The 24,157-nt window shown below is 34.9% G+C and overlaps 3 protein-coding genes across 4 annotated transcripts; 2 read left to right on the top strand and 1 right to left on the bottom strand.

The window, feature by feature from the left end:
• The first annotated feature begins 1,324 nt into the window (after positions 1-1,324).
• On the top strand, positions 1,325-1,771 carry LOC125189553 (glutathione S-transferase T3-like). Its single transcript, XM_048086820.1, has one exon. The coding sequence runs from the start codon at positions 1,325-1,327 to the stop codon at positions 1,769-1,771; it is 447 nt and encodes a 148-aa protein (XP_047942777.1).
• Positions 1,772-11,314: 9,543 nt separating this feature from the next.
• Positions 11,315-18,126, top strand: LOC125188702 (3-oxoacyl-[acyl-carrier-protein] synthase II, chloroplastic-like). Of its 2 annotated transcripts, XM_048085708.1 has the most exons (14): positions 11,325-11,868; positions 12,460-12,665; positions 12,755-12,958; positions 13,552-13,662; positions 13,751-13,846; positions 14,008-14,053; positions 14,124-14,203; positions 14,749-14,817; positions 14,922-15,006; positions 15,792-15,946; positions 16,041-16,121; positions 17,044-17,103; positions 17,550-17,713; positions 17,943-18,126. In XM_048085708.1, exons 1-13 carry the CDS (start codon positions 11,562-11,564, stop codon positions 17,664-17,666), a joined length of 1,617 nt encoding a protein of 538 aa, XP_047941665.1. In that variant the 5' UTR covers positions 11,325-11,561; the 3' UTR covers positions 17,667-17,713; positions 17,943-18,126. The 2 variants fall into 2 exon arrangements, 1 of the variants encoding a protein (XP_047941665.1); XR_007170767.1 differs by lacking the exons at positions 17,044-17,103; positions 17,550-17,713; positions 17,943-18,126 and having other exon boundaries at positions 11,315-11,868; positions 15,752-15,946.
• A 696-nt stretch (positions 18,127-18,822) lies between these two features.
• LOC125190890 (pectinesterase inhibitor 3-like) lies at positions 18,823-19,719 on the bottom strand. Its single transcript, XM_048088306.1, has one exon. The coding sequence runs from the start codon at positions 19,635-19,637 to the stop codon at positions 19,092-19,094; it is 546 nt and encodes a 181-aa protein (XP_047944263.1). The 5' UTR covers positions 19,638-19,719; the 3' UTR covers positions 18,823-19,091.
• Between the last annotated feature and the right edge of the window lie 4,438 nt (positions 19,720-24,157).

The raw sequence follows: 24,157 nt of genomic DNA, 5'->3' as shown, positions 1-24,157 counted from the left end.
CGTGCATCTTCAGCGGGACGGAGGGAGTATAAAATAGAGTATATAAAAGTAGGATGAAAGGAGTAACTTTTTTATATTAAAGTCAAATACAATCATATCATAACATTTCCCTTTTATTCTTCGTCTTTTGGAATCGCTGTATAATAGTATTAATAGTAAAATTGAAAAAACAAATAAACACGTCCTTTTTCAATGATAAAAACTAAGCAATCAGAAATGAATTTTTGAACACTATCATTATTCAAGAGAAGAAATTTCTCTCACTTTTTCTTGCCGGTAAGTCACGATTTCGCTCACTTTTAACTCTATATACATCAATTTTTTTATAATAGAAGCGAACAATATCAAAATGAAGTATATTGTAATTGAAGAATACCTATTTCAAGTAAAAAGGAGAATTAGAGAAAGAGAAAGAAATAGGAAGAAACAGTGGTAAAGAAATTGGAAAATAGTATATTATGAACACCAAACCTAAGAGAACAGGATCAGGGCATTACTAAGGAAGCAGACAAGTGTCACAAGCAGATCAAAGCAACCAAGTACTTCACCCTCCGGCCAGATTTCTGAGGCCGCTCAAGTCGTCAGTGAAGGACTCCGTTGGGATAGTGAAACTCGGACAACAACTTTTAATCCACGATCTGATCTAAGACACCATATAAGAGCATCCGCAGCGCGGCTCGCCACCGGCTCGGTCTCGTCTCGGCATGACGGGTCGGCGGCGAGACCGCGTTGCAAAGCGCATCTCGTCCCGACGAGACGGGACGTCCCGTCGCGCGTGGCGCGTGGAAGGGGCCGGCCTCGAGCAATCTCGCCACGCGTAAGCGCCACGTGGCGCGCGCTGGCGCTAGGCGTGACGCCCACTCACCGGCCCGCGAGTGGGCGTCGTAATTATGACATCATAAGTTTTTTTTTTTAATTCAAAATTTCGAATTTTTTTTTTCAAATGGTCATTTGACCGTTCAAACGGTCAAATTTTCAAATTTTTTATTTATTTTTCTTTTATTATTCTATAAATACTCCCTTCATCTTCCATTCTTCATTCTACACACAAATGTCCGGCGATGGAAACTCCGGTGGCGGCGGCCGGTTCGACTTGAACTCGTTTGGCGATTGGGCGAACATGTACAATATTTTGGGTACTCCCGGTTCGTCGACTCCGCCGGCGTACCAAACACCACATTTTGATGTGGATGCATACTATCGTCCCTCCCCCTCCAGAGGTATGGGCAATCGCCGGGATTATCCCAAATTCCGGAGAATTTTCCGGATGAACGCACTTTGGAATACCGGCCGATAGGTGGAGGCTCCGCGAGGATCGGCGTCAATGCCGAGGAGGAAGAGGGCGACCACGAGGTTGTGGGGGACGGCAGCCGTCATCCATACAACCAAAAAGGAGACGTTGGCTCTGTACGACGCTTGGATCACCGTCTCGTACGATCCTGTCGTCGGGAATCAACAAACCAACTTGTGTTTCTGGAAAAAAGTCACCGAAGTTTACAACGCACAAAGGCCGAAGAAGACCTTTGCCCGCAACGTGAAGATGTTCCGCGGTCATTGGGACCGATGCGACGAAGATGTCAAAATTTTTTGCGCGATATACAGGGCAGAAGAGGCGAATTACCAAAGCGGAGCAAGTGGAGCCGACATTCTGAGAGCGGCGTTGCGGGTCTTTAAAGACGACGTCGGTAAAGATTTCAAGCATGTCGATGTTTGGTCGCAAGTCCACCACCTTGAAAGGTGGGCTGGCGGTGTCCAGTCGGGCGCGGGCTAGAAACGCACGAAGCACACGGCGCGTGGCCAATACTTGTCTAGTGATGGCGGCGAAGGCAACACCTCACGTGAGGGCACGCCAACCGATGATACAGGGGGGTCTTCTTCCGGTTCACGACGTCGGCCGCAAGGGACCAAGGCGGCGAAGGGGGAAAGGGAGGGGGAGGGGCCGCGACGAATCAAGCCAGGCGGGATCGGGCTCCGGCACGGGCTCGAACACCCTAATGTCCATGTACCTGCTCGCCACGATGGCTGACACTTCAAAAACGAGTCCTCCCCAATTTGAAGCCCATATGGACGGAATTGAGCATATGAAAGCTCAACTTTGTATTCGGTCTCGATCTAACTTGGGTGCACCGTCGACTTCGGGGGATGATTCACCGTCGGAGTAGTTTTTATAATTTAATTTAGAGTATTTTAATTATGTATATTTAATTTTTTTAGGATTTTAATTATGTATTTTTTATTTTTTAAGCCTTTAAATTGTAATTTTTATTTTATTTAATGAAGTATGTTTTTATTAATTGAATTTGTTTGAATTGAAAATAAAAAATGAAATTGAATGAATAGTTAAGGGATGAGATGGTTAAGAGATGGAGGAATGCATGTGCTGTCTCTCTTAGTTAAGAGATGGGCCAAAAAGTACAGTAGGGCCCATGAATAGTTAAGGGATGAGACGGTTAAGGGATGAATAAGAGATAGAGATGCGGATGGCCTAAGTCTCTTTTTCGATCTCCCAGTTTGGTTCCAATCATTGGAAAATGATTTTGTTCAGAATATTCCAAATTGATCAAGCAATGATGTAGAACATAAAGCGCCGAAACTTTTTTTTTTTTATCAATCTCGAGTAGAGGAGTATTTATCCAAGCAATGAAGCACAACATGTGTCAAAGCAATTTTAGATACAATTATCTTTATTGACTCTCCTATTTAAAATATTTTCTACACACACTAAATATTGGCAAATAATTCTAATTAGATGAATGAATATAATCACTTAGAATTTTGAATCCTATGGTATAACACATAACATATTTCACGTAACCCAAAACTTAAATATGAAATGAATACTGTTTAAATAAGAAATTTTATGTAAGCACAAATAACAAATTTTTAAAAAAGGTTATTGGTTCATAATATTACATACTTTGGCCTAATTTGGTATTCCATCCGTCCGCCATTAAATGTCTTATTTTTTCTTTTTATTAGTTCCATTGACAATTAATATCCCATTTCACTTGTATTTAGTAAGTAGGACCCTATATTCCACTAAATCATTCCACTCACATTTTATTATAAAATTTCTATATATATAAAAGTAAGCTTTATATTCCACTAACTTTTTTTATCCACTTTACTTTATAAAGTCAAATAATTTCTTAAAACTTATGTTAAACAAATATGAAACATGTAATCATGAACAAAGAGAGTATTTCCTATGAACTTGAAATTTGATCACAAAATTCATGAACTCATCCTTCTGCAGTGAATTTCCTATGAATAGCAAAAAAAAAAAGAAGGTTTTCATGAGGAATCCACTACAAAACTAAATTCATGATTTTTGTACTAATTATTTGTACAAACCCTAAATAGTCGAGAATTATTACTTGATATAAAGCCAAAGTACAATTTAATTTGTTTGTGCAAAAGTGAGTTTGTGCAAGGAAAAATTCAAAGAAAATAATTAAAGACTTCCGTTATACTTTAATAAAGACTGAAAATCGCTAAATAATTTTAAAGTCACCCAAGAAAAATAATAGAAAATCCTTTTTAAATAAAACACTAGTGACTTTGTGCCACATAATAAGAGAGTCCAAAGTTTAATTAAACATTTTAGGCCTGATTTGATCCAATTAATTAAATTATGAATTGGGCCTAGATAAATGAAATTAAAATACAAAGTCTTGGGCTCCAAGACTCTACATCTAATTACATGTTGTGTACAAGCCCAAGTAAAAATAATATCTTGAGCCTAATCTTCTTCAAATTTGACTCTAGGGACTCTCCTTTTTGGCAGACTGCCGTTAACTCCACTCCTCCCATTATCTGAAATAAATTTAATTCTTACTTCCATAGTTTCTTATTACTTGTTACTAGTTTCTTTTTTATCTGCCCGTCAATACCAGAACGTTTAATCACGTGTGAAATACCAGAATTTATTAGGAAATCAAATAATAAGTTGCTGACAGCAATGTGATAGAATTCATATGTCAGCGAATTTAGGGATTGGCAAAAATGTCATTCAAGCTATTTAGGCATTTTCGTCCAAAAAATGACTAAAAAAACTTCATTCGTAATTATATTTAACATTAGAGTCTTTCGGTACTACTTTTTTTTTTGTTAGACTCTGTAATGTCATAATCCAAAAAGTTAGGGACTTTTGAGGCGTATCAGTGTATCACTCTTAAAAGAAAAACATCCTTAGCATGGTGAATTTCGACTTCTTATTCCCAAGTCAATGGTCCATTTTGATAATAAATGTCATGAAATATCTACTTAGGATTGAGTTAATTTGTTATTAAACATGCTAATATGAGTCCCATTATTCACAAATCCAGTCTTAAAGACCGAACTAGAGATCAAATTAGGGCCCTTAGATCTAGATTTTAATGGATGAGATTAAACCATGCCTCATGAATTTCGCTACTTCATTATGTAAGCAATATACTTCAAATGAGGGGTATTTCGGTCAAATTACATCTAGGGTAAAAATTTCAACGTTGCTTCTCCTCATTCACGCTGTGCATCTTCTTTCTCATCTCTCTCGCTCTCTTCTTCTCCAAATCGAAGAATACTTCTCCAAATCGAAGAATTCTTCTACAAATCGACGCATTTTCTTCTATAAAGCGACACTAATCTTCTTCTCCAAATCGACGTTCATTTCTACCACAAATCGACGCTCATTTCTACTGCAAATCAATGCTCAAACGTTGTTTCTCTGCCGAAATCGATGACTCCACAACTTCCTCTTCTACAATTGACGACATCTCAAACCTATTCAAGTCGAAATGTGATCTGTGGTTTGCACTCGAAATGTTGATACTCGCAAATCGTTTACCGAAGGTGAAACTGCCTATTTGCTTGGAGTATCTGTGGGGTTTCAATTGTGATTCGAGCATGAAGAGACATAGTAGAAGAGGAAAGCAGTCTAAGGTAAAAGATGGTTGCTTGGAGTTGTGCCTTCGATGTGTTCGTAGAAATGTTTCAAAGAATGTAGAGGTTTGATTAATTCATATACAGTGAAAACGTAGGGAAACTTGGATTTTCGTATGTATATGGCATTTGCTTGATCAAATACCGGAATGAAGTAAAACCGTAGTCCAATGAAGTAATAATGTTTTAAAATGAAGTAAAATCCTACTAGAATGAAGTAAATATCTATTCATTTTTAATTTATTATATACCAGATTGATTTGTGTTTGTTATAATTTTTGACTAACAACAGTTAGTTTTTATGTTTTACACCAGTGTTTTGTTTTATTTTCCAAATAAAGTATATGTCCAAGCCTGATCGTAGATTTGCCAATGAAGAAATAAAGGATTTGTCCAAGCTTGGTCGTAGATTTGCCAAATGCTATGTGGTTGGTCGGCATTCAAGGAATTGTGACAAAACAGATGAGAAGAAAAAATAACTATAAGTAATGAGCTGTTTTATTGATATTCTCTTGTTAGGATTTTGATTTTCTAAAAATGTTGTGGTACATTTATTTGTTTGTAATTTATTACTTCATTCAAATAGGTTTGATACTTCATTCCAGTAGTTAACCACTTCATTTTGATACTTTGTTACTTCATTCCATTTTGAATTTGAATCTGTTTAACTTTTTGCAAACTTTAAAGTGAATAGACTGTATGAAGTTTTTTATTCATATGTTAATACTGAACCTATTCATTTAAAGAAAACTATATGTGTCTGCATTATTAAGGTATTTCCACATCCACGGTATTTATTATAATGTATTCGTATACAATGTTGTTGTTTAAATTTTTAAAGGTAAAATAAAATCTCATTTAAAAAGACACATAATAACTCTACTAACGAAGTACTTTTATGCATTTTGTTTCATTATTTGTTAACCTTCCAATCTCTTACCAAACAAAATATATAGTATATGATTAAGATTATCATGATAAGTGTTTTGTTGGACAATCATTTATCAATAGTTCTTATCTTGTTTTATGTTGACTCAAAGTAATGTACAGAAGAAATGAATTAAATCATTTACGAGATGAAGTTTATAAACCAATGATATAAAGGATTCAAGTGTAGATGAGGACAAGTGATCACTACTTCATTTATACGTGCATTTACTTCATCCAACAAGTATATCACTTCATCACAATAGCTTTTTACTTCATCGAACTTCAGGTGGGTTATTACTTCAGTTCACAACCTTATTAAATGAGATTATAACTTCATCAATTAGGTTATTTAGTCAATACAGGTACAAGTCCAACTGCACACTTATACATAAACACAATTCAGTTCATATTACTTCATTACATGTGATTATAACTTTATCGAGTATGTTATTTAGTTCATTACAATTATAATTCTTTGCAAACTATGCATAAAACACAGTTCGGTTCATATTACTTTATTACTTAAGGTTATAACTTCATCATATGCATTATTTAGTTCATTACAGTTACAATTATTCGCAAACTATGCATACAATACAGTTCAGTTCATATTACTTCATTATTTGAGCTTATAACTTCATCACGTGTGTTATTTAGTTCATTACAATACTAATTCTTCACAAACTATACATACAACACAGTTCTCCATCCTTTCTTCCCCACTCTGAAAAATTCCTTCAATCTACCGCTATGATTTCCAACAAAAATCCCTCAAAATCGAACCAGATGACGATAAATTGTTCTCTAGCCCGAATCAAGCAATATATGCATTTCTTTTTCGAGCAATTCTCCCGAGTAGTATTTTATTTTCCAATGTATAAATTTTCCAGTAATCTGCATAACAACTAAAATATACAAAACAAGAAAGAACTAACACACACGAAGATTAACACAACAAATCATGAAGTAACTCAAATAATGTGGATTTGACAACCAATCATGAATTAACACGCAAAGAATAAAGTAGATGTACGTATGAATAAAGTAGTGATCACTCTTCCTCGTCTGCTCCATAATATAGTTTATTACTTCAGTAGATTTATTACTTCATTCCAATAGTTAATTACTTCATTCCAGTAGATTACTACTTCATTCCACTTTGAATTTGTTTAACCTTTTTACAAAATTTAACCTTTATTATAGAACTCAGTAGCATCATCAAGTTTAGGAAAAATCTGTCCTATATAGGGCTTCAGTTGGGATGGACAGTCAGGTAAGTATGACACTGATATAAAACATGCAAACTACTGTTAGTGAAAAATTAAAACAAACAATTTATGCCTACAAATTTAGTTCATTATAACAACAATTTAGTTCATTCAGCTGTGTTATTACTTCATTATAACAACAATTTAGTTCAATAAGAGTCGAATTGATGGCATACTTTAATGTGCAAACAACACATCAGTTAATGATGTTACTTCATTATAATGTTTTATTACTTCATTTTTACTGTGATTTACTTCATTATTATGTATTATTACTTCATTTTAGTAATAAAACCTACTGTATAAATAGATCATTTATATTACTTCATTATCATAACTTATTACTTCATTATATGAATTCAATACTTCATACTAACTAGATTATAGTTAATAGGAAAACAGATCATTTATATTACTTTATTATCATAATTTATTACTTCATCTTATCAATTTACTATTTTATTAAAAAGAATATGTAGTTCATTTTAATGTGCAAACAAGTCAGCAGCTGAGTTAAATCTTAAAACCCTAAAACCATGCAACACAGTAAATAGATAGTTCATATTTAGTATCTATTACTTCATTACAAATGCTTTATTACCTCATTTTACGAAATTACTACTTCATCAAACAGAAAAGTATGCACTGCTATTACCGCCCGCATTAATTCGACTCAGAGCATGTCAGCATACTTTACTAGTCTTAGAAATCATACTTTAATTTGGGGCTGATAGTTCTTTTTTCATTGTTCATATTTAATTTGGGGGTGAAGTAAACATTATAGTTCATATTTATAGAATTTGGAGTCCTATTGGATGAAGTAAAAACCTAGTATAATGAAGTAGTAACTTTTTGGAATGAAGTAATAAACCTACTGGAATAAATTGTACTATTATTTTACATTAATAAAGTAAAACACCTTGTTCAATGAATTTGAAAGAAACATGTGTTGAATCATGTGAAAACCTATTGGAATGAACTAAAATCCTAAATGAATTAAGTAATGACCCATTTGAATAAAGTAATAAACCTACTGGAATAAAGTAAAAATATGTTCATTTCCAATTAATTACGTAATGGATGAAATGAAGTAATACACTTACTTGAATGAAGTATAAACGTACTAGAATGAAGTAAAAATATATTCATTTTCAATTTATTACGTACTGGATTGGAGTAATAAACCTATTGGAATGAAGTAAAAACCTACTAAAATGAAGTAATACCTACTAGAAATAAGTTATGCACTGGTATTTTTCAATTTATTAGAACAATATGTTATACGTCAATATTAATAGTCATTTGGTTCTTTTCATTTCTAATATTATTCATTCATTATATATTACTTCATTTAACCAAGCTATTATTTATTTCAGATAGTTCCATCAAGCTATTACTTATTTCAGATAGTTCCATCACTTCATCTATTAGTTTGTAATTTATTACTTCATTTTTTTGTTTTCTGACAATATAATGATACATTTATTTGTTTGTAATTTATTACTTCATTCCAGTAGGTTGATACTTCATTTCAGTGGTTAATTACTTCATTACATGTGATTATAACTTCATCAAGTACGTTATTTAGTTCATTACAAATATAATTTTTCGCAAACTATGCATACAACATGGTTCAATTCATATTACTTCATTACTTGATGTTATTACTCCATCAAGTGCGTTATTTAGTTCATTAAAATTATAATTCTTCAGAAACTATGCATATAATACAATATATCCATATCACTTCATTATTTAGTTCATTACAATATTAATTCGTCATACAATGCAGTTCTCCAACTGTTCTTCTCCACTCCCAAAAATTCCTTCAATCTACAATGACGCTTTCCACCAGAAATCCTTCAAAATCAAACCGGATGACGATAAATTGTTCTCGAGGCTTCTCTAGCCCGAATCAAGCAATATATGCATTTCTGTTTTGAAGAAATACTCCCAAGTAGTATTTTTATTTTGCACTGTATGCTTGCCAATAATTTGCATCACAACTAAACAATATGAAACAAGAAACAAGAAGAAACACACACAAAGATTAACACAACCAATGATATAACTCAAATGTCGTGGATTTGGCAGAATTATTTTCTCACTTTTATTCAATTCAGTCAAAAATATCAAGCCTCCTCGTGATGGAGATTTTCCAATGCTAAATTGGATAAACTAATTAAGGCTGAAAGCTGCTAAAGTGAAATATGCATAGCTCAAAACAACAGCCAATTTGGCTAGAATTCAAAAACTATAAAACAAATTAGGATTCAAACAAAAGCCCCAACGTTTCAGAGAGTGAGAGAGATAGAGTGATCAAAATTCCGATGGAAGTAATATTCAAACAAATTTCATAATATGCAAACAATCGAGAACCATAGATGTAAAACTACATCATAGTTGTTGTTTACCCTAAATCTGTGACTTAGGTGAATAACCTAGTCAAATGAAGTAATAACCTAATAAAATGAAGTAATGACCTAATTAAATGAAGTAATATAAAAATCTAAATAATGACGATTTTCACACTTCTTCCCCATTCTGGAATGCCTTCAATCAGCCTTCTCCACGCTACTCTTGCAGCTTCTTCTTCTTGGCCATCAATGACAACTCGTCCGGCATCCTCTCCAGCCCATTTCCTATGGCCCCATGACCTTATCAATTATCTCCTTTTGCATCTCCTTATTCACAATCATCCATGTGTTGAACCGATAATGTCGACGTCGTCGGAGTTGTTCTCTGTCAATTCCTCGACGATGTAATCTCGATTTCGTAATTGATCGATTTTCCGGCGGAGTGTTTGGAGGCGAGCAACTTGAGGGATCCGTAGGGAAGTCTCTGTCTGAAATAACGAGAGGAACTCCTAATTGACCGCACCAGTGACTCCAAAGATGGTGACGGAGGGGCTGTCCTTGCAGAGAGACATGCTGAAGGCTAAAGGGAATTGGGGTCGGGAATGATGAGAGAGAATTGCAAAGAGAGAAGTGGGTTGGATTTGGAAGGAAGGAAGAACTGCATATTCCGGAAATACCCTTTTACCATTTTAATTAAATAAAAAAATGAGACAATGTATAATTATTAATAACCATTAGATGTGATTAATGAGTGGATGAGATTTGGTCTCTTGTTCGGTCTTTAAGAAGGGTTCGATCACAACTCCACCCCAATATTATTGAAATATTTAATAGTGAGAAGTTAAGTACACATATGAAAATTTTAAAATCAATGTAATTTTGGAGTATTGTTTTTAGAATTTAGCCCCACTATATGTATGTGCATGCATTTGGGGAAAATTCAATTAATATTGAAATAGTAACAATTAGAGCATCCGCAATGGTCGGCTAGCCGATTCGTCGCGCTGGCCGATCGGCTAGCCGAACCATTAGAGTCGGCCAGCCGCGTAATCGGCGAGCCAATCGGCGTTAGTTGTCGATCGCTTCGCCCGGCTGGCCGATGCGCTTAGCTGAGCATATCTATTGGCCTATCATTAATGAATGCGGGGCCGATCGCCGACGATCGGCCGTGATCGGCCAGCGCCGAATTTTGTTTTTTTTTTTTTAATTCTTTTTTTTAATTTTTTTTTTAATTCTTTTTAAAAAAAAAAATTTTTAATTTTTTTTTTTTAATTTTTGAAAAACTATATAAACGCGATTTTCTCTATCTCTAAATTTCGTACAAGAGTAACATCTAGCGATGGACAACAACAACTAGCCCAATACAAAATTAAGACCGCCGTTCGGCTAATGCAAACTATAACAGATTCAAGGCGGCTCGTGTGTGGAAGCCCGGATTTTTTTTTTATTATGTTATTTTTATGATTTTTAGTTAATGTACTTTTTTTTATTTAAATAAAATTAATGAATTTTCCCGTATATGTCTCGTAAATTTAATTCCGTATTTTAATCATAATTTTAATTAAAGTAAATGTAGTATATTTTGAATTATTTTTATTGCGAAATTTGGCCTATGGCTAGCCTATGGCTAGCCTAAATCGATGTGGCAGGTAGATTTTTTAGTGTTGCTGACGTGGCAGTGGGAGAGAATGGCTGGCCTATTGCTGGCCTAAGTACCATTGCGTATGCTCTTATCTGGTGGGAGATGATCTGCAAAATTTTGTTTGGATGCACACGTAAACTGAAATCTGATGTGTGGACAGAAGACTCCGATATTTCTCCATTAAATATAAGTGGAAAACTTGGCGTCTGCAAATCTTCCGAAAAAAAACAAAAAAGCGTCAGTAGTTGGATCACATCAGCTCTCCTTCGCTGCCTCAGATTCAAGCCCTCTCTCGTTATTTTCACCACACTCGCCTCTGCTCATCATCACCATCACAGACCTTCCTTCTTCTGTATAAAATTATCAATTGAACTCATCAGCATACCATACACACACACACACACACATAAACACACATTTCTCCAATCCATCTCAGGGAGGATGGCGGCGTCATCGGCGGTGTGCTCCTGGCTGATGGCCGCATGCATGTCAGTCGCTTGTGGAAATGACTCCTCCGCTTCCATGCTCTCGACGACGTCGTCTCATCCCTCGCGCCTCAGCAAGTCGCCGTCGCGTCGCCGGAGAAGGCCTGCCGCCCCGCAGCTCTCCGCCATTCGTAATCTCATGACCTCCTGCTTGCCCTTCGAGCCCTGCGATCGCTTCTGCCAATCTGAATTTTTCCTTGCTTTCGGATCCAAGCCGGGGCATCGCAGACGCCGGAAATCCCTCCGACCAGCAGCTCGTTCTGGTGATTTTACTTTTTACGTTTCAATTGAATGTTTCTCTCACAGTTGAATTTCGGTGTGCTGTACTTCAATTCTGTTTATTTTATAGTATTAGAACGATTCAGATTGGGAGATTTATTGATTGGACCTGAATAATTGGGGACAGGACTTATATACGACTGTTACTCTTTTATTGTTCTTGCTTTCTTAATGAAGCAATTATTCAAAAACCTAGGACATTGTAATTTCCATCCAATAAAACGGAAGAATCATAAATTTGGTTATTATTGTTTTTTTTTTGTTTGGTTTGGCCTGGGGGAGACATAAATAGCTATTGGTGTACAGAAGAGTTAATTGTTTATGGAAGGATGGCTGATCTTTGGTTCTGGTAGATTTGACATTTGCACCTAAAATCTAAATGGTTTTTTTTTTTTACTACTTTCTTTCTCACCCCCATCCAATGCTTTTTCAGGAAATAGGAGTATGACCTAATTATATTTTTTCAGTTATGATTTCTGAGAATCCCTGCCATCTTTTTTTTGACATGCATCATAGTAGTAACACATTAGATTGCTTCTGCTTGACCGTAAGTTTAACCATCCAATACATTTTAGGAGAAGCAATGTCCATAGCCGTACATCCTATCATGGAAGTTGAGCATAAGACGAAACCTCCAACCAAGCAAAGAAGAGTGGTTGTGACAGGTATGGGTGTGGAGACGCCACTTGGTGATGATCCAGACATTTTCTACAATAACCTGCTTGAAGGAGCCAGTGGCATTAGTGTGATTGAGGCTTTTGATTGTTCCCAGTTTCCAACAGTATGTTTTGCTTGTTCTTTTTTTCATTTTTTAAAGGTTAGTGGTTTCAATTTCAACTTAAACTGATTTTTATTCGAAATTAATTTTAGAGAATTGCTGGAGAGATCAAATCTTTCTCAACTGATGGCTTGGTTGCTCCCAAACTTTCCAAGCGAATGGATAGGTTTATGCTTTACATGCTGACAGCTGGCAAGAAGGCTTTGGCTGATGGAGGAATTAATGAAGATGTCATGGAAACGTTAAACAAAGCCAGATGCGGCGTGCTGATTGGTTCGGCTATGGGTGGCATGAAGGTATGGCAAAATTAGTTGTAGAGGGTTGAGGGAAAATAGATTGCTACGCTTGCCAGGCATTGAGCTGGTTAATGCTCCTGGGTTATGAATTTGGTGTCAGTCCTCAGAAATGTGACCATATGTTGTTTCTGCTACTTATCATGTTCTCTTCAGTGACTAAGCATTGATGCAAAGACATCATTAGCACTTTCTCTAATATTATACTCCCTCCGTCCCGCCATAAGCGAGCCACTTCTTTTGGCACAAGATTTAAAGGAATTGATATTTAAAGAGTTAAAAGTGAAAGTATGAGAGAGGTAAAAGTGGAGGAGTGAAAAGAAAAGTAAGTGAGAAATAAAAGTTAGAGAAAATATTTTCTGCTTAAATAGAAATGGCTCACTGAAGGTGGGACATCCCAAAAAGGAAAGTGACTCGCTTATGGTGGGACGGAGGGAGTACCATTTTTGAGCATCTAGTTCTTTGCATGAAAGTGAGCATCTTAATTGTAGAAGTTCACTAGTGAATTAGCATTTTCTGATTGTCATAGTCGACACATTCTGCTTTGTCATCATATAATGTAGAGATAAATTTAACTCTTCCATTTTTTTGACCAGGTCTTTCATGATGCCATTGAAGCTTTACGAGTCTCATATAGAAAGATGAATCCATTTTGTGTACCATTTGCTACTACGAACATGGGTTCTGCTATGCTTGCCATGGATCTGGTTATATAACTTCCTTATTTTTTTACCATAGCAGCGTCATTAATCAGGACCTATTGAAGTCATCGTAAGCTCAATTAGTATATTACAGGGATGGATGGGTCCGAACTACTCAATATCTACTGCTTGTGCAACAAGCAACTTTTGCATATTGAATGCGGCAAACCATATCATCAGGGGTGAAGCTGTAAGTGCTGCCTTCTTATTCCAAACTTAAGAATAGTGTTTCAAATTTTAATTCCATTTTTGTTCCATAATCTTAGAAGAATCAATTGTCAAATATCAAAAATATATGCACCTACATCTTGTTCATTGTTTTACATGCTAATTCTTGCTGAGAATTTGCAGGATATGATGCTCTGTGGGGGATCAGATGCAGCAATCATCCCAATTGGTACTAGTCGTTTCTTACTTAAGGTTTCAAATGTCCTCCCGTTAGTTTCTGATCATAGACTCTGGTGCAGGATTGGGGGGATTTGTCGCTTGCAGAGCACTGTCAAAAAGGAACACTGATCCCACCAAAGCCTCACGTCCTTGGGATAATGTAATGCTCTTGATTATTTCTAACCTTAATTGGATAAATTTCATTGGAGACTAAAATGCCCTTGTGCTGCATACTCCTGTCACTATCATTATTTGTTAGGAGTGGAATCCTGCTTAAAATTATTTGAATTTTCAATAGCCAGTCTTTTGAATGAACTGTCTAAGATGTCAACTGAAAAATCTATGCTTAATATGAAAATGTTGATGACAACACAATTGTGATATTATCCACTTATTATATTATTATAGTGGCAAAGGATGATGTTATGCCCAAAGTCTTAGTCTATTGAATATATTGAATAACAAAATATTGGCATTTTTGTCACATACTATGTGATTGTGCTCTGTTCATTATTTATGATCTGGGTTTTGGTTACATGTTTCCGGAGGTTTAGATTTTATATTGATATGATTGGAAAAAACTACAGATAACAAAATACCATCAAATGGGGGCTGTGCTGCTATTATGGAAAGAACTTCATAATATAACGTCACTTATGACACAGACTGGCACTTCCCATATGAATTAATTCAGTTCTTTGACAGGGTCGTGATGGATTTGTTATGGGAGAAGGGGCTGGAGTATTGCTTCTGGAAGAACTTGAGCATGCTAAGGTGTCAAGAAATTCAACTTAGTACTAACTTTTTTATTTATATGCTAATGTGTTCCCTGGTTTGTCATTTAATCATGATCTTTCAAATTATGTATGAATGAACAGCAAAGAGGGGCAACTATATATGCTGAGTTTCTTGGTGGAAGTTTCACTTGTGATGCTTATCACATGACAGAACCTCATCCAGAAGGTGCATCCCACTTTCTTTGCTGTGATATCGAGACTAATGTGTGTCAGGCTTAGAGTTAGGGCTGATTTCTCATTTCTTTGTTAGATAGGTATGGATCTGCTTTTATGCAAGAAGGGCCTTACCCTAATCCACCTTACTGATTTTCGTAACCCAGTCATCCTTTAAGACTTTTAGCTCCATTCTAGTATGAGTTATGAAGCTTACCAAAATTTAATTTGCGAGAAAGCAGGATTTAACTTGCAGACTTTCTATACTGTACTCAAAGCGTCCGAACTTGTATGCTCCAACAAAGAAAGAAAGTGCTACAGTTTAAGAAATAAAATGATCTATAATTTAACCTTTAAGTATATGCCATATCAAAATCTAAGCACTCAGTTTAGTTCAAAATTTGTCACTTTTAGAACGATAAGAGTGAATGATGAGTTAACTATGACCTGTTTTATGGCCAAGAAGTGTTATGTTCATTAAAATTGCTTTATGGTAGCTGTATAAACATTCAATGTGCTTTCATTAACTTTCATTTCAACTAACGAGCAGTAACCCCTGGGTTGCTTTCTTGTAAAATTTATTTTAAATTTCCTTATATTGTTTCAGCGTGATCTCTTTTTTTTGCTTGTATTTGATTGATGTTTGCTGTAATTATAACTATTGCACAGGCGATGTTCTCCATTAATTCAAATAGTTGAGTTTTCCTTTTTTACTTTTTTTTTAATCAACTCTAATTATGTAATCAAAACCTGAGTAGGTATGTTGATTCTGGCACCTTTGATCATAATGAAAAACAGGAACTGGTATAATTCTCTGCATAGAGAAGGCTCTGGCTCAGTCAGGAGTTCCTAAGGAATATGTCAATTATATAAATGCACATGCAACGTCTACTCCAGCTGGTGATCTCAAGGAATATCAAGCTCTTCTACATTGCTTTGGGCAGAACCCCGAGGTTTACTCTACACACGTTTGCTCTCATTACATACTAATGTTTCAATTACTGAAGGTTTCCTGTGTAGTTTGTGCCTAATTCAGATATTTTGCAGTTGAAGGTGAACTCTACAAAATCTATGATAGGGCATTTACTTGGTGCAGCTGGTGCGGTGGAGGCTGTTGCAACTGTGCAGGTGTGTTGTGGATATCATAAGTTTGCACATTCAGAAAACAATTGTCATAATGGGCCACTTAGGGGTGTCTGCGTGTGTGTTGGTAGGGTGATATGTGGAGGGAAAGTGAGGTATTTAATTGTCTTGTGCAAATATTGTAGGGTCACTAACTTCTGTTAGGGCAAATTGGCGGAATAAACATCTAGTTTGGTCATTTTCTTCTCAATCCCGCAACTTTAAAAATAGCCAATTATATCATAATTTTTACATTTTTCTCAATTTCCCATGATCTTAGATTTGGGGAAAATTAAGTTTGATGTGGCAGATGGAAAATACACCTAATCCAGGCCACGTCTTTAATTTTATAAATTAAAACGACGTCATTTAATACACCTTGCCAGCCACATCTTTAATTTTATGCATGTACTAGCCATGTCGATTAATTAAGACATGTAGAACTCCAGAATTTTCACCATGGAATAGTTGACACAAATGTCAAAGTTATGATATAATGGCTATTTTGAATGTTTCGGGATGTACCAGTAAATGACCAAACATAATGTTTTTTCTAGCAATTTGCCCCTTCTTTTATGAAAGAAAAGTCAGGTATTTTAAAATTAGCTGAAGTTTTAGACTTTCATACTTGGCCGGTCAGTTTCTTTTCCTTCCAGGTAAGAGACCTTGGTTCTTATTGTTGATGATCTGTAATTATGTTATTCATTTGTGCTATATTCTTATGGTTTATTGAATCATAAAAAATAAATAATTATATTTCCTTTCCTTGACTCCCCGTTAATGATAGTTTCATTTCTAGAAAGTTCATGCATTGTGGTGCTTTATTTTGGGGTTGTGCGTCTTACTATTATTAGATATTTTGATTTGAATAAATATATCTATACTTAGTCCTTGCCTGAGCCCTGAAGTACATATTGTCTTCTTGTAGGCAATAAGAACTGGCTGGGTACATCCAAATATCAATCTTGAAAACCCAGATGACAGTGTGGTACGTTGTTTTGCTCTTAATCCTCAAAGTTCATGCACAAATAGAGGAATTTTCTCTTCATGTTCTGTTTTAACTATTTTCTCAGTAAAATAAAAACAATCCATGTGTTTATATTCAATTGTGGCTGAAAACTTTGGTTGCTAGATATGATTCTTAGATGAGGAGTATGTGGACAAATGTACTGTTGGCACTAAATGCACAAGATATAAGCTGATATATGCATGAATTAAACTCCCGAGTCCATTCCATCTACATTTTTTTTCAGCATCTTAATGTAGTTGTGGTTTTAGTTTAATACCAGTATTTAGATTCAAGTGCTTTATTGGCCATTGAATCTGCTTTACTTTAATGGATGACCCAACGGTGTTTCTAGTTAAGACAGTTCATGCCCCATTTTGTGTTTCTTAAAGCTAGATGCCTATATTGATGACCCGTTCTTGATCCAGGACACAAATGTACTTGTTGGACCAACGAAAGAAAGACTCGATGTAAAGGTTGCTTTGTCTAATTCTTTTGGGTTTGGTGGCCATAATTCATCAATTTTGTTCGCTCCATTCAAGTAAATTGTTTGGCGCGCTTAATTCTAAACGGAACCATGATGGCGATGGAGGTATGGAATTTGATATACTCCTACTTGTTTTCACCTCAATTCTTGAAAACCTTTTTCTGTTAAGAAGCATGCTTTGGGCAATAACTAGACACCCAAAAAGTTTAAACTACAACATCCTCCCCTTTTTCTACCAAAACCGAAATATTCTATCGCAACTCCGTGTGAAGTGCTTAATGTTTATGAATCCCTAAACACCTCTGATTGATATTTTTTTTTTGTTTTTATGAAGGTTATTGCTACGATTATTGGAAGTATGATCAGTTAGTTAGCCTCCAAACAGTAGGTGTTTTACACTTTTGCATTGACCAGATACAGAAAACAATCTCTTCTGTAACTACTAACGCTTGATTTTGATCAAAATGTAGCTACTAAAACAGAAATTCCAATCTTGTAAGTTTAAATTTTGATTTGAATTTGATGTCATCATTGATCTGATTGCAAAGGATTCTGCAGCTGCAGTTAACCGAAATTTTGTGGTGAGTCGATATTGTTAATGGTATAAAAATTCAGTGTGTTGGAGCTAAAACGATAGGTACTAGGGGAGCAATGTAGTGGGAATAATTATGAATAGTGATCGAAATATTATCGCTGAAAGCAGAATGTCTATTTAATAGCGACGTTATTTGTTTTATCTGTATCTTCGGACTTCGGTCCTTTTTTTTGTCACATTAATTATGGTGGGTGCTACAACAGAAATCAGTGCCTGTACTTGCACACGAGTAACTATGAGAATTTAGCCTAGTACTCCATTTATAATCTCATTTTAACTTAACACAAGTTTTAAGAAATTGTTTGACTTTAGAAAAAAACAGTGAATCAAATATAAACCCGACTTTTATATATTTATTTTATAATAGAATGTGAGTGTAATGAGATAGATAAATGGTAGGTCCACCCACCTAAAATAGAAAAAAGCAAATAAGGCTTTAAATCACGTACATTTTAAAATGACAAAATAAGACTTTAAATAATACTCTCTTCGTCTCGCTTTAGGAGTCCCGATTGATCAATTTCGGACGTCCCGCTTTAGGAGTCCCGTTTTAAGTAAAAAAGTGTTAAAAGTGGGTCCCAATATCCACTACTACAACATTTATTTATTACACACTCGATTAAAAGTGGGTCCCAACATCCACTACAAATTTCATTTCTTACACACTCAAACATTTTTTTAAAACATGTGTCCGTCTCAACCGGAACTCCTTAAGCCGGATGGAGGGAGTATATGAAAATACTTACATTTATTCCACTACCAGCCGTCTCTACATATGAGGACCACAATCGCTACTATTTTGTAGTAGTACTACAACAAGAGAGACCAGATCTCACTGTCTCTTACACTAATAGATATATGCAGATAGACCAGAGAGAGACTACTGGACTACTCGTGGAGGAGGTTAATGAGATAAAGCGCGTTACTGGTAACCCTTCCCACATTAGTAACCTTCTTTCGCACATCGGATCTCACCTTCCCGCCAATCTCCTCCAATCCATCAAGGCACGTGTCCTCATACGTGATAGCCGCGCTCATCCACGTCCTCGCATTGCTCATCTCCCACCAGAAGTCTCCACCGCGGCGGAGCTCCTGCAGCGCCGACATCGTCTTGCTCAGCTCGTCCACCGCGTCCGCCATCTCCTCCACGCAGTCGTTCAACGCTCCCCGCTCCCGCTGCCCGCTGCCCTTCGCCTTCGTCAGAAACTCCGTAGTCTTCCGCACGTGCGCCATGCTCACATTCACCGCTGCACGTGCGAGATCCCATGGAGTGCCTGCGGTGCTGCGGTACGGCCGCAGCGTCCGCAGGCACACGGCCGGGTAGGTCGCGTGGACGCACGACTGCCGTACCAGATCATGCTTGGGAGAGGCGTCGCCGTCGTCTATTGCAAGCAGGAGGAAGAGTAGAAGGGAGAAAAGGAGAGGCGTTTGCATCTTATAAATGTATGGTAGCTTTGGTGGAGAGAAGAGATAAGGGTGGTATGGGCAGTAGGGATGTTTTTATTCAAGGTTGGTCGATATTTTGCGCTTGCTAGCTAGGCGACACTAACTTGTAAATGGACATTAATTTTGTCGTCGATTTCGATTTATTTATGATAAATGTGACATTCTAACTTTTTCTATCTTTTTAGTTGAGCTCAAAACAACGTTGATTTTCAAGCTGACGTTTAACTTTTGTTTCTTTTCGAGTCTTCGATCAAGAAGAATTTGAGCTAATTTAGTTGAGAAACCAAATTAATTGTTTTCGTGGCCAAGTCCAATCAACAGCGCAACATCCTTCTTACTCTCTAGCGTGACTTTTGAAAGCACACAATTGCGAATTCTTTATCAAACTCATAAGTTGAGAAGAAGAACAACAACGAAGAGCAAGAGGAAAAGAGAAAGAACATAGGCAAACTCTTTCACTCCACACAGAATTGCAAACAGCAAATATATATAATCGAGAGAGGAGGAGGAGAGGAGAGGCGGTGGATCGTGGAGAATATAGGGAGAGAAGTGGCGCAGCTTTCACATTTGACTTTGGCAGAGATGACGATAGTAGGGAGTATTTAATTTTGCTCTAGGCTTCTTCATTTTATTTAGTTTTGGGCCATAGTATTTTGTGTTGGGCTGCCCATTTAAAGAGGAGATGAGTTGGGACCAAGGATTTTAAAGTTGGGCTAGAATATGGTTGCCTTGAAGTGGTTTGTGAGTGTTGGGCCACCTTGTTCAATTAATTGGAGGGAGTATTTTGTTGCTTGGTAAAGAGGCTGAAAATTTAACACTAGAGATTCTTACTATATTATGGTTGTGGTTATTACTTACTACGTGTATGTGCAATTTGCATCTTACTAATCAAAGGCTCTATTTATAGGAGATAAAACTTTGGTTAGCAACTTTTTATTTTATTATTGGCACTTTAGGTTTACAAATCCTCAAAAATATGGCCGTTGAGAAAAGGAGGATGTCTAATCATGACTTTTATTATTATTATTATTATTATTATTATTATTATTATTATTATTATTATTATTATTTAATTGTGTATTTTATTTGCTCCCTGTTGTCCTGACTAAAAAATGATGCATTTTCTAGTTAACATGAGATATTTAGAATTATTAGTTAATCGTGGATAATTGCAGAGACAAAGAGTGATTGTAAATATTAAATGAAGAGATAAAGAGAATTACATTTAATGGTAGAGAGAAAAAATGGTTGGATGTACTAATTGGAGAGAGAAAGTTACGAAAAATATAAATATATTATCTTAACTGAGACAAACTACAAATGATCCGCGACTACTTGCTTGTCTTCTAGTAATAGATTAGCATTCAATTATTTTATAAAAATCGTTGTTGAACTCAATAGGTAAGGCTAAGGGCTAAACATGTTGAACTCAATTGTTTTCTCTATTCTCTTTTCTTGTAATTTGTGTACAACGACTTCTTATATTGATATTCTCTAACAGTAGATTTATATCTTTTATTCAATATTGTTTGACGGTAACACGATCCCATATGTCACACAATCACTATTTAAGGAGTGTTTGTAGTTCGAGCTATAAAGTATCCTCAAAAATATGGCCGTTGAGAAAAGGAGGATGTCTAATCATGACTTTTTTATTATTATTATTATTATTATTATTATTATTATTATTATTATTATTATTATTATTTAATTGTGTATTTTATTTGCTCCCTGTTGTCCTGACTAAAAAATGATGCATTTTCTAGTTAACATGAGATATTTAGAATTATTAGTTAATCGTGGATAATTGCAGAGACAAAGAGTGATTGTAAATATTAAATGAAGAGATAAAGAGAATTACATTTAATGGTAGAGAGAAAAAATGGTTGGATGTACTAATTGGAGAGAGAAAGTTACGAAAAATATAAATATATTATCTTAACTGAGACAAACTACAAATGATCCGCGACTACTTGCTTGTCTTCTAGTAATAGATTAGCATTCAATTATTTTATAAAAATCGTTGTTGAACTCAATAGGTAAGGCTAAGGGCTAAACATGTTGAACTCAATTGTTTTCTCTATTCTCTTTTCTTGTAATTTGTGTACAACGACTTCTTATATTGATATTCTCTAACAGTAGATTTATATCTTTTATTCAATATTGTTTGACGGTAACACGATCCCATATGTCACACAATCACTATTTAAGGAGTGTTTGTAGTTCGAGCTATAAAGTATTGAGTATATAATATTTGATTATGTAATCGGATCGTTACTCCACCAATATTATATTCCCTCTCCCTAGATTTCCATGTAGTCACCAAGCATTGTATAATTTGATTTGGTCATTGTTAACTATGTCTCTTGATAGCTAAAACTGTGGTTGCTGAATTTACAAGTTTTCAATTCATGTAGACATAGAGTGAAAAAACCTTTAAGTACATGTTTCGTACCTAATAAGCATGACTTGTAATGCACATTAATTATTGGAACCGCATCTAGATCATTCATAATTAACTATCATAATGCTGTTATAATCTAAAAAATTAAAGTAAAAAAAATTCAATTTTTGCCAATCACATATTGCCTAAATTTGAAATGCTTTATGTTTTTCATCATCTAGAGAAAAAGGCTTTTAATCCAAATTTATGTTGATTGGATAGATCGGTTTTGTTGTATAACCCCATGGATTGATTTTATGATGGTTTTAGGGAGTACTATTTAAATGATTAGTCCATTCAACTTTTGTAAATTAATTTAGTGACAATTCAACTTTTATTTTAAGTAAATTTAATAGTACATCTGTTCTTCATGTAATACAACATAACATCATCATATTTCATTGAAAAAAATTGGTCACATACCAACAAATTCCACGATGGAAGTATGTCTTTAAATATGTATGGGAATATTAATATTAATTTTAATATTAAGGTTAATATGTGTTGATATTAACCTGATTATCAAAAATATTAAAAATTCAAACAAAATTATCACATTTCATCACATGTACATATGCAATTAGGATTTTATTAGAATTTCTATAAAATTATCTTTAATTTGGTACTTTCTCTGTTCCTTTATAGCTGAGTGGTATTCCCTTTTTGAATTGTTATTGTAGCTGAGTCATTTCATTTTTTAACAAATAAATAACAATATTTTTTATTCTTACTTTACTCTCTCTTACTTTATTCTCTCTTCATCACTTTACATTTTTCCTTTCCTATTTTATTTTCTCTTACTTAACTCACTTAATACATTTTTTTTAAATTTCCGTGTCGAAAAAAATGTCTTTTTTACAAAAGGGTGGATGCAGTATATTTTTTTTTTGTGAAAATAGTTTAAATCAAGATAGTTATATGAGTTCAAAGTTTTGATATACTTTTTAAAAATTAGTAAATAAATTCAGTTTCCATTAATTCCTCAATTTACATTGTTACAACATCTAATTGACATTGTGTATATCATGATTGTCACTGTTACATCAACTAATTGATATCGCATGAAAATTGATCTTGACCGTTTGTTTTCAGATCAAACTAGATTTGATAGTAGTTATCATTTAAGGTATACTTAGACCACCCTATGAATTACAGTTATTTTATATAGAGAAACATGTATTAAGGTTTGTTTATATAGAGAAATATGAATTCTGGATGGCCTAATGTGCTAAACTTGTCACCAAATAATGCTATCAAAATTGATTGTTGAAAAACTAATTTTATGCTACTTGGAAAGCTTTTGGAAGTTTTGAAATTTGAATCAAATGGGACTTAGATCCGACCCAATCTCCCAAACTCCCAATTCACTTGTGTTTTCACCTATCCATTTAAAGCATTAAGTTAACGGTAACTGCAAAAAACTAATTAAGTACTCCTTATTTAACTATGTTGATGTTTGTCACCCAAGTTTTAAGCTTAGTATGATTCATTTAATATAGTTTTAGTACATTGCATTATAGACATTGCATTAAAAAAGTTCAGGCATCTGGTTTCAACTGCATCTGCATTTATATTCAAACGTTTAAATAAACCTTACTATATTAGTTCATCTAAAAAGGATTAATTAATTCCTTTCCAGGTTTCAACAATCATTTTAAACTCTCAATATATCATTATTATGTATTGCTATGAGGCCATCTTTGGTGCATATGACCGCATGTCGTTGGACAATAAATATTAAACTCTAATTATGGATTTCGTTGGAATTAGGCTTTAATAATCGTTAAGCTAATATTCGATTGAATTTTATTTGGTTCTTTTTTATATCCATATATATTCTGTTAATGGGTGAAACCATATTTCTTGAAATTTTCACTATGCGGGTATAGCAAACAAAAATGTGACCTAGATCAATATTATTTTAAGCACAAACATATATCATTCGATTTATATACATACACAGACAAGTGTGGGAGAAGTTCCATTATTGCCAGAGAATATACAATTTGGCAAGTTGGTATGCAGAATATTTCATGCCATGCCATAACTAGAGTTGCAACTTGCA

Source organism: Salvia hispanica, chromosome 5, assembly GCF_023119035.1.
Source record: "Salvia hispanica cultivar TCC Black 2014 chromosome 5, UniMelb_Shisp_WGS_1.0, whole genome shotgun sequence".
Classification (NCBI taxonomy): domain Eukaryota; kingdom Viridiplantae; phylum Streptophyta; class Magnoliopsida; order Lamiales; family Lamiaceae; genus Salvia; species Salvia hispanica.
Note: the sequence above shows the minus strand (reverse complement) of the source record. Positions and strands in the feature narration are given on the sequence as shown.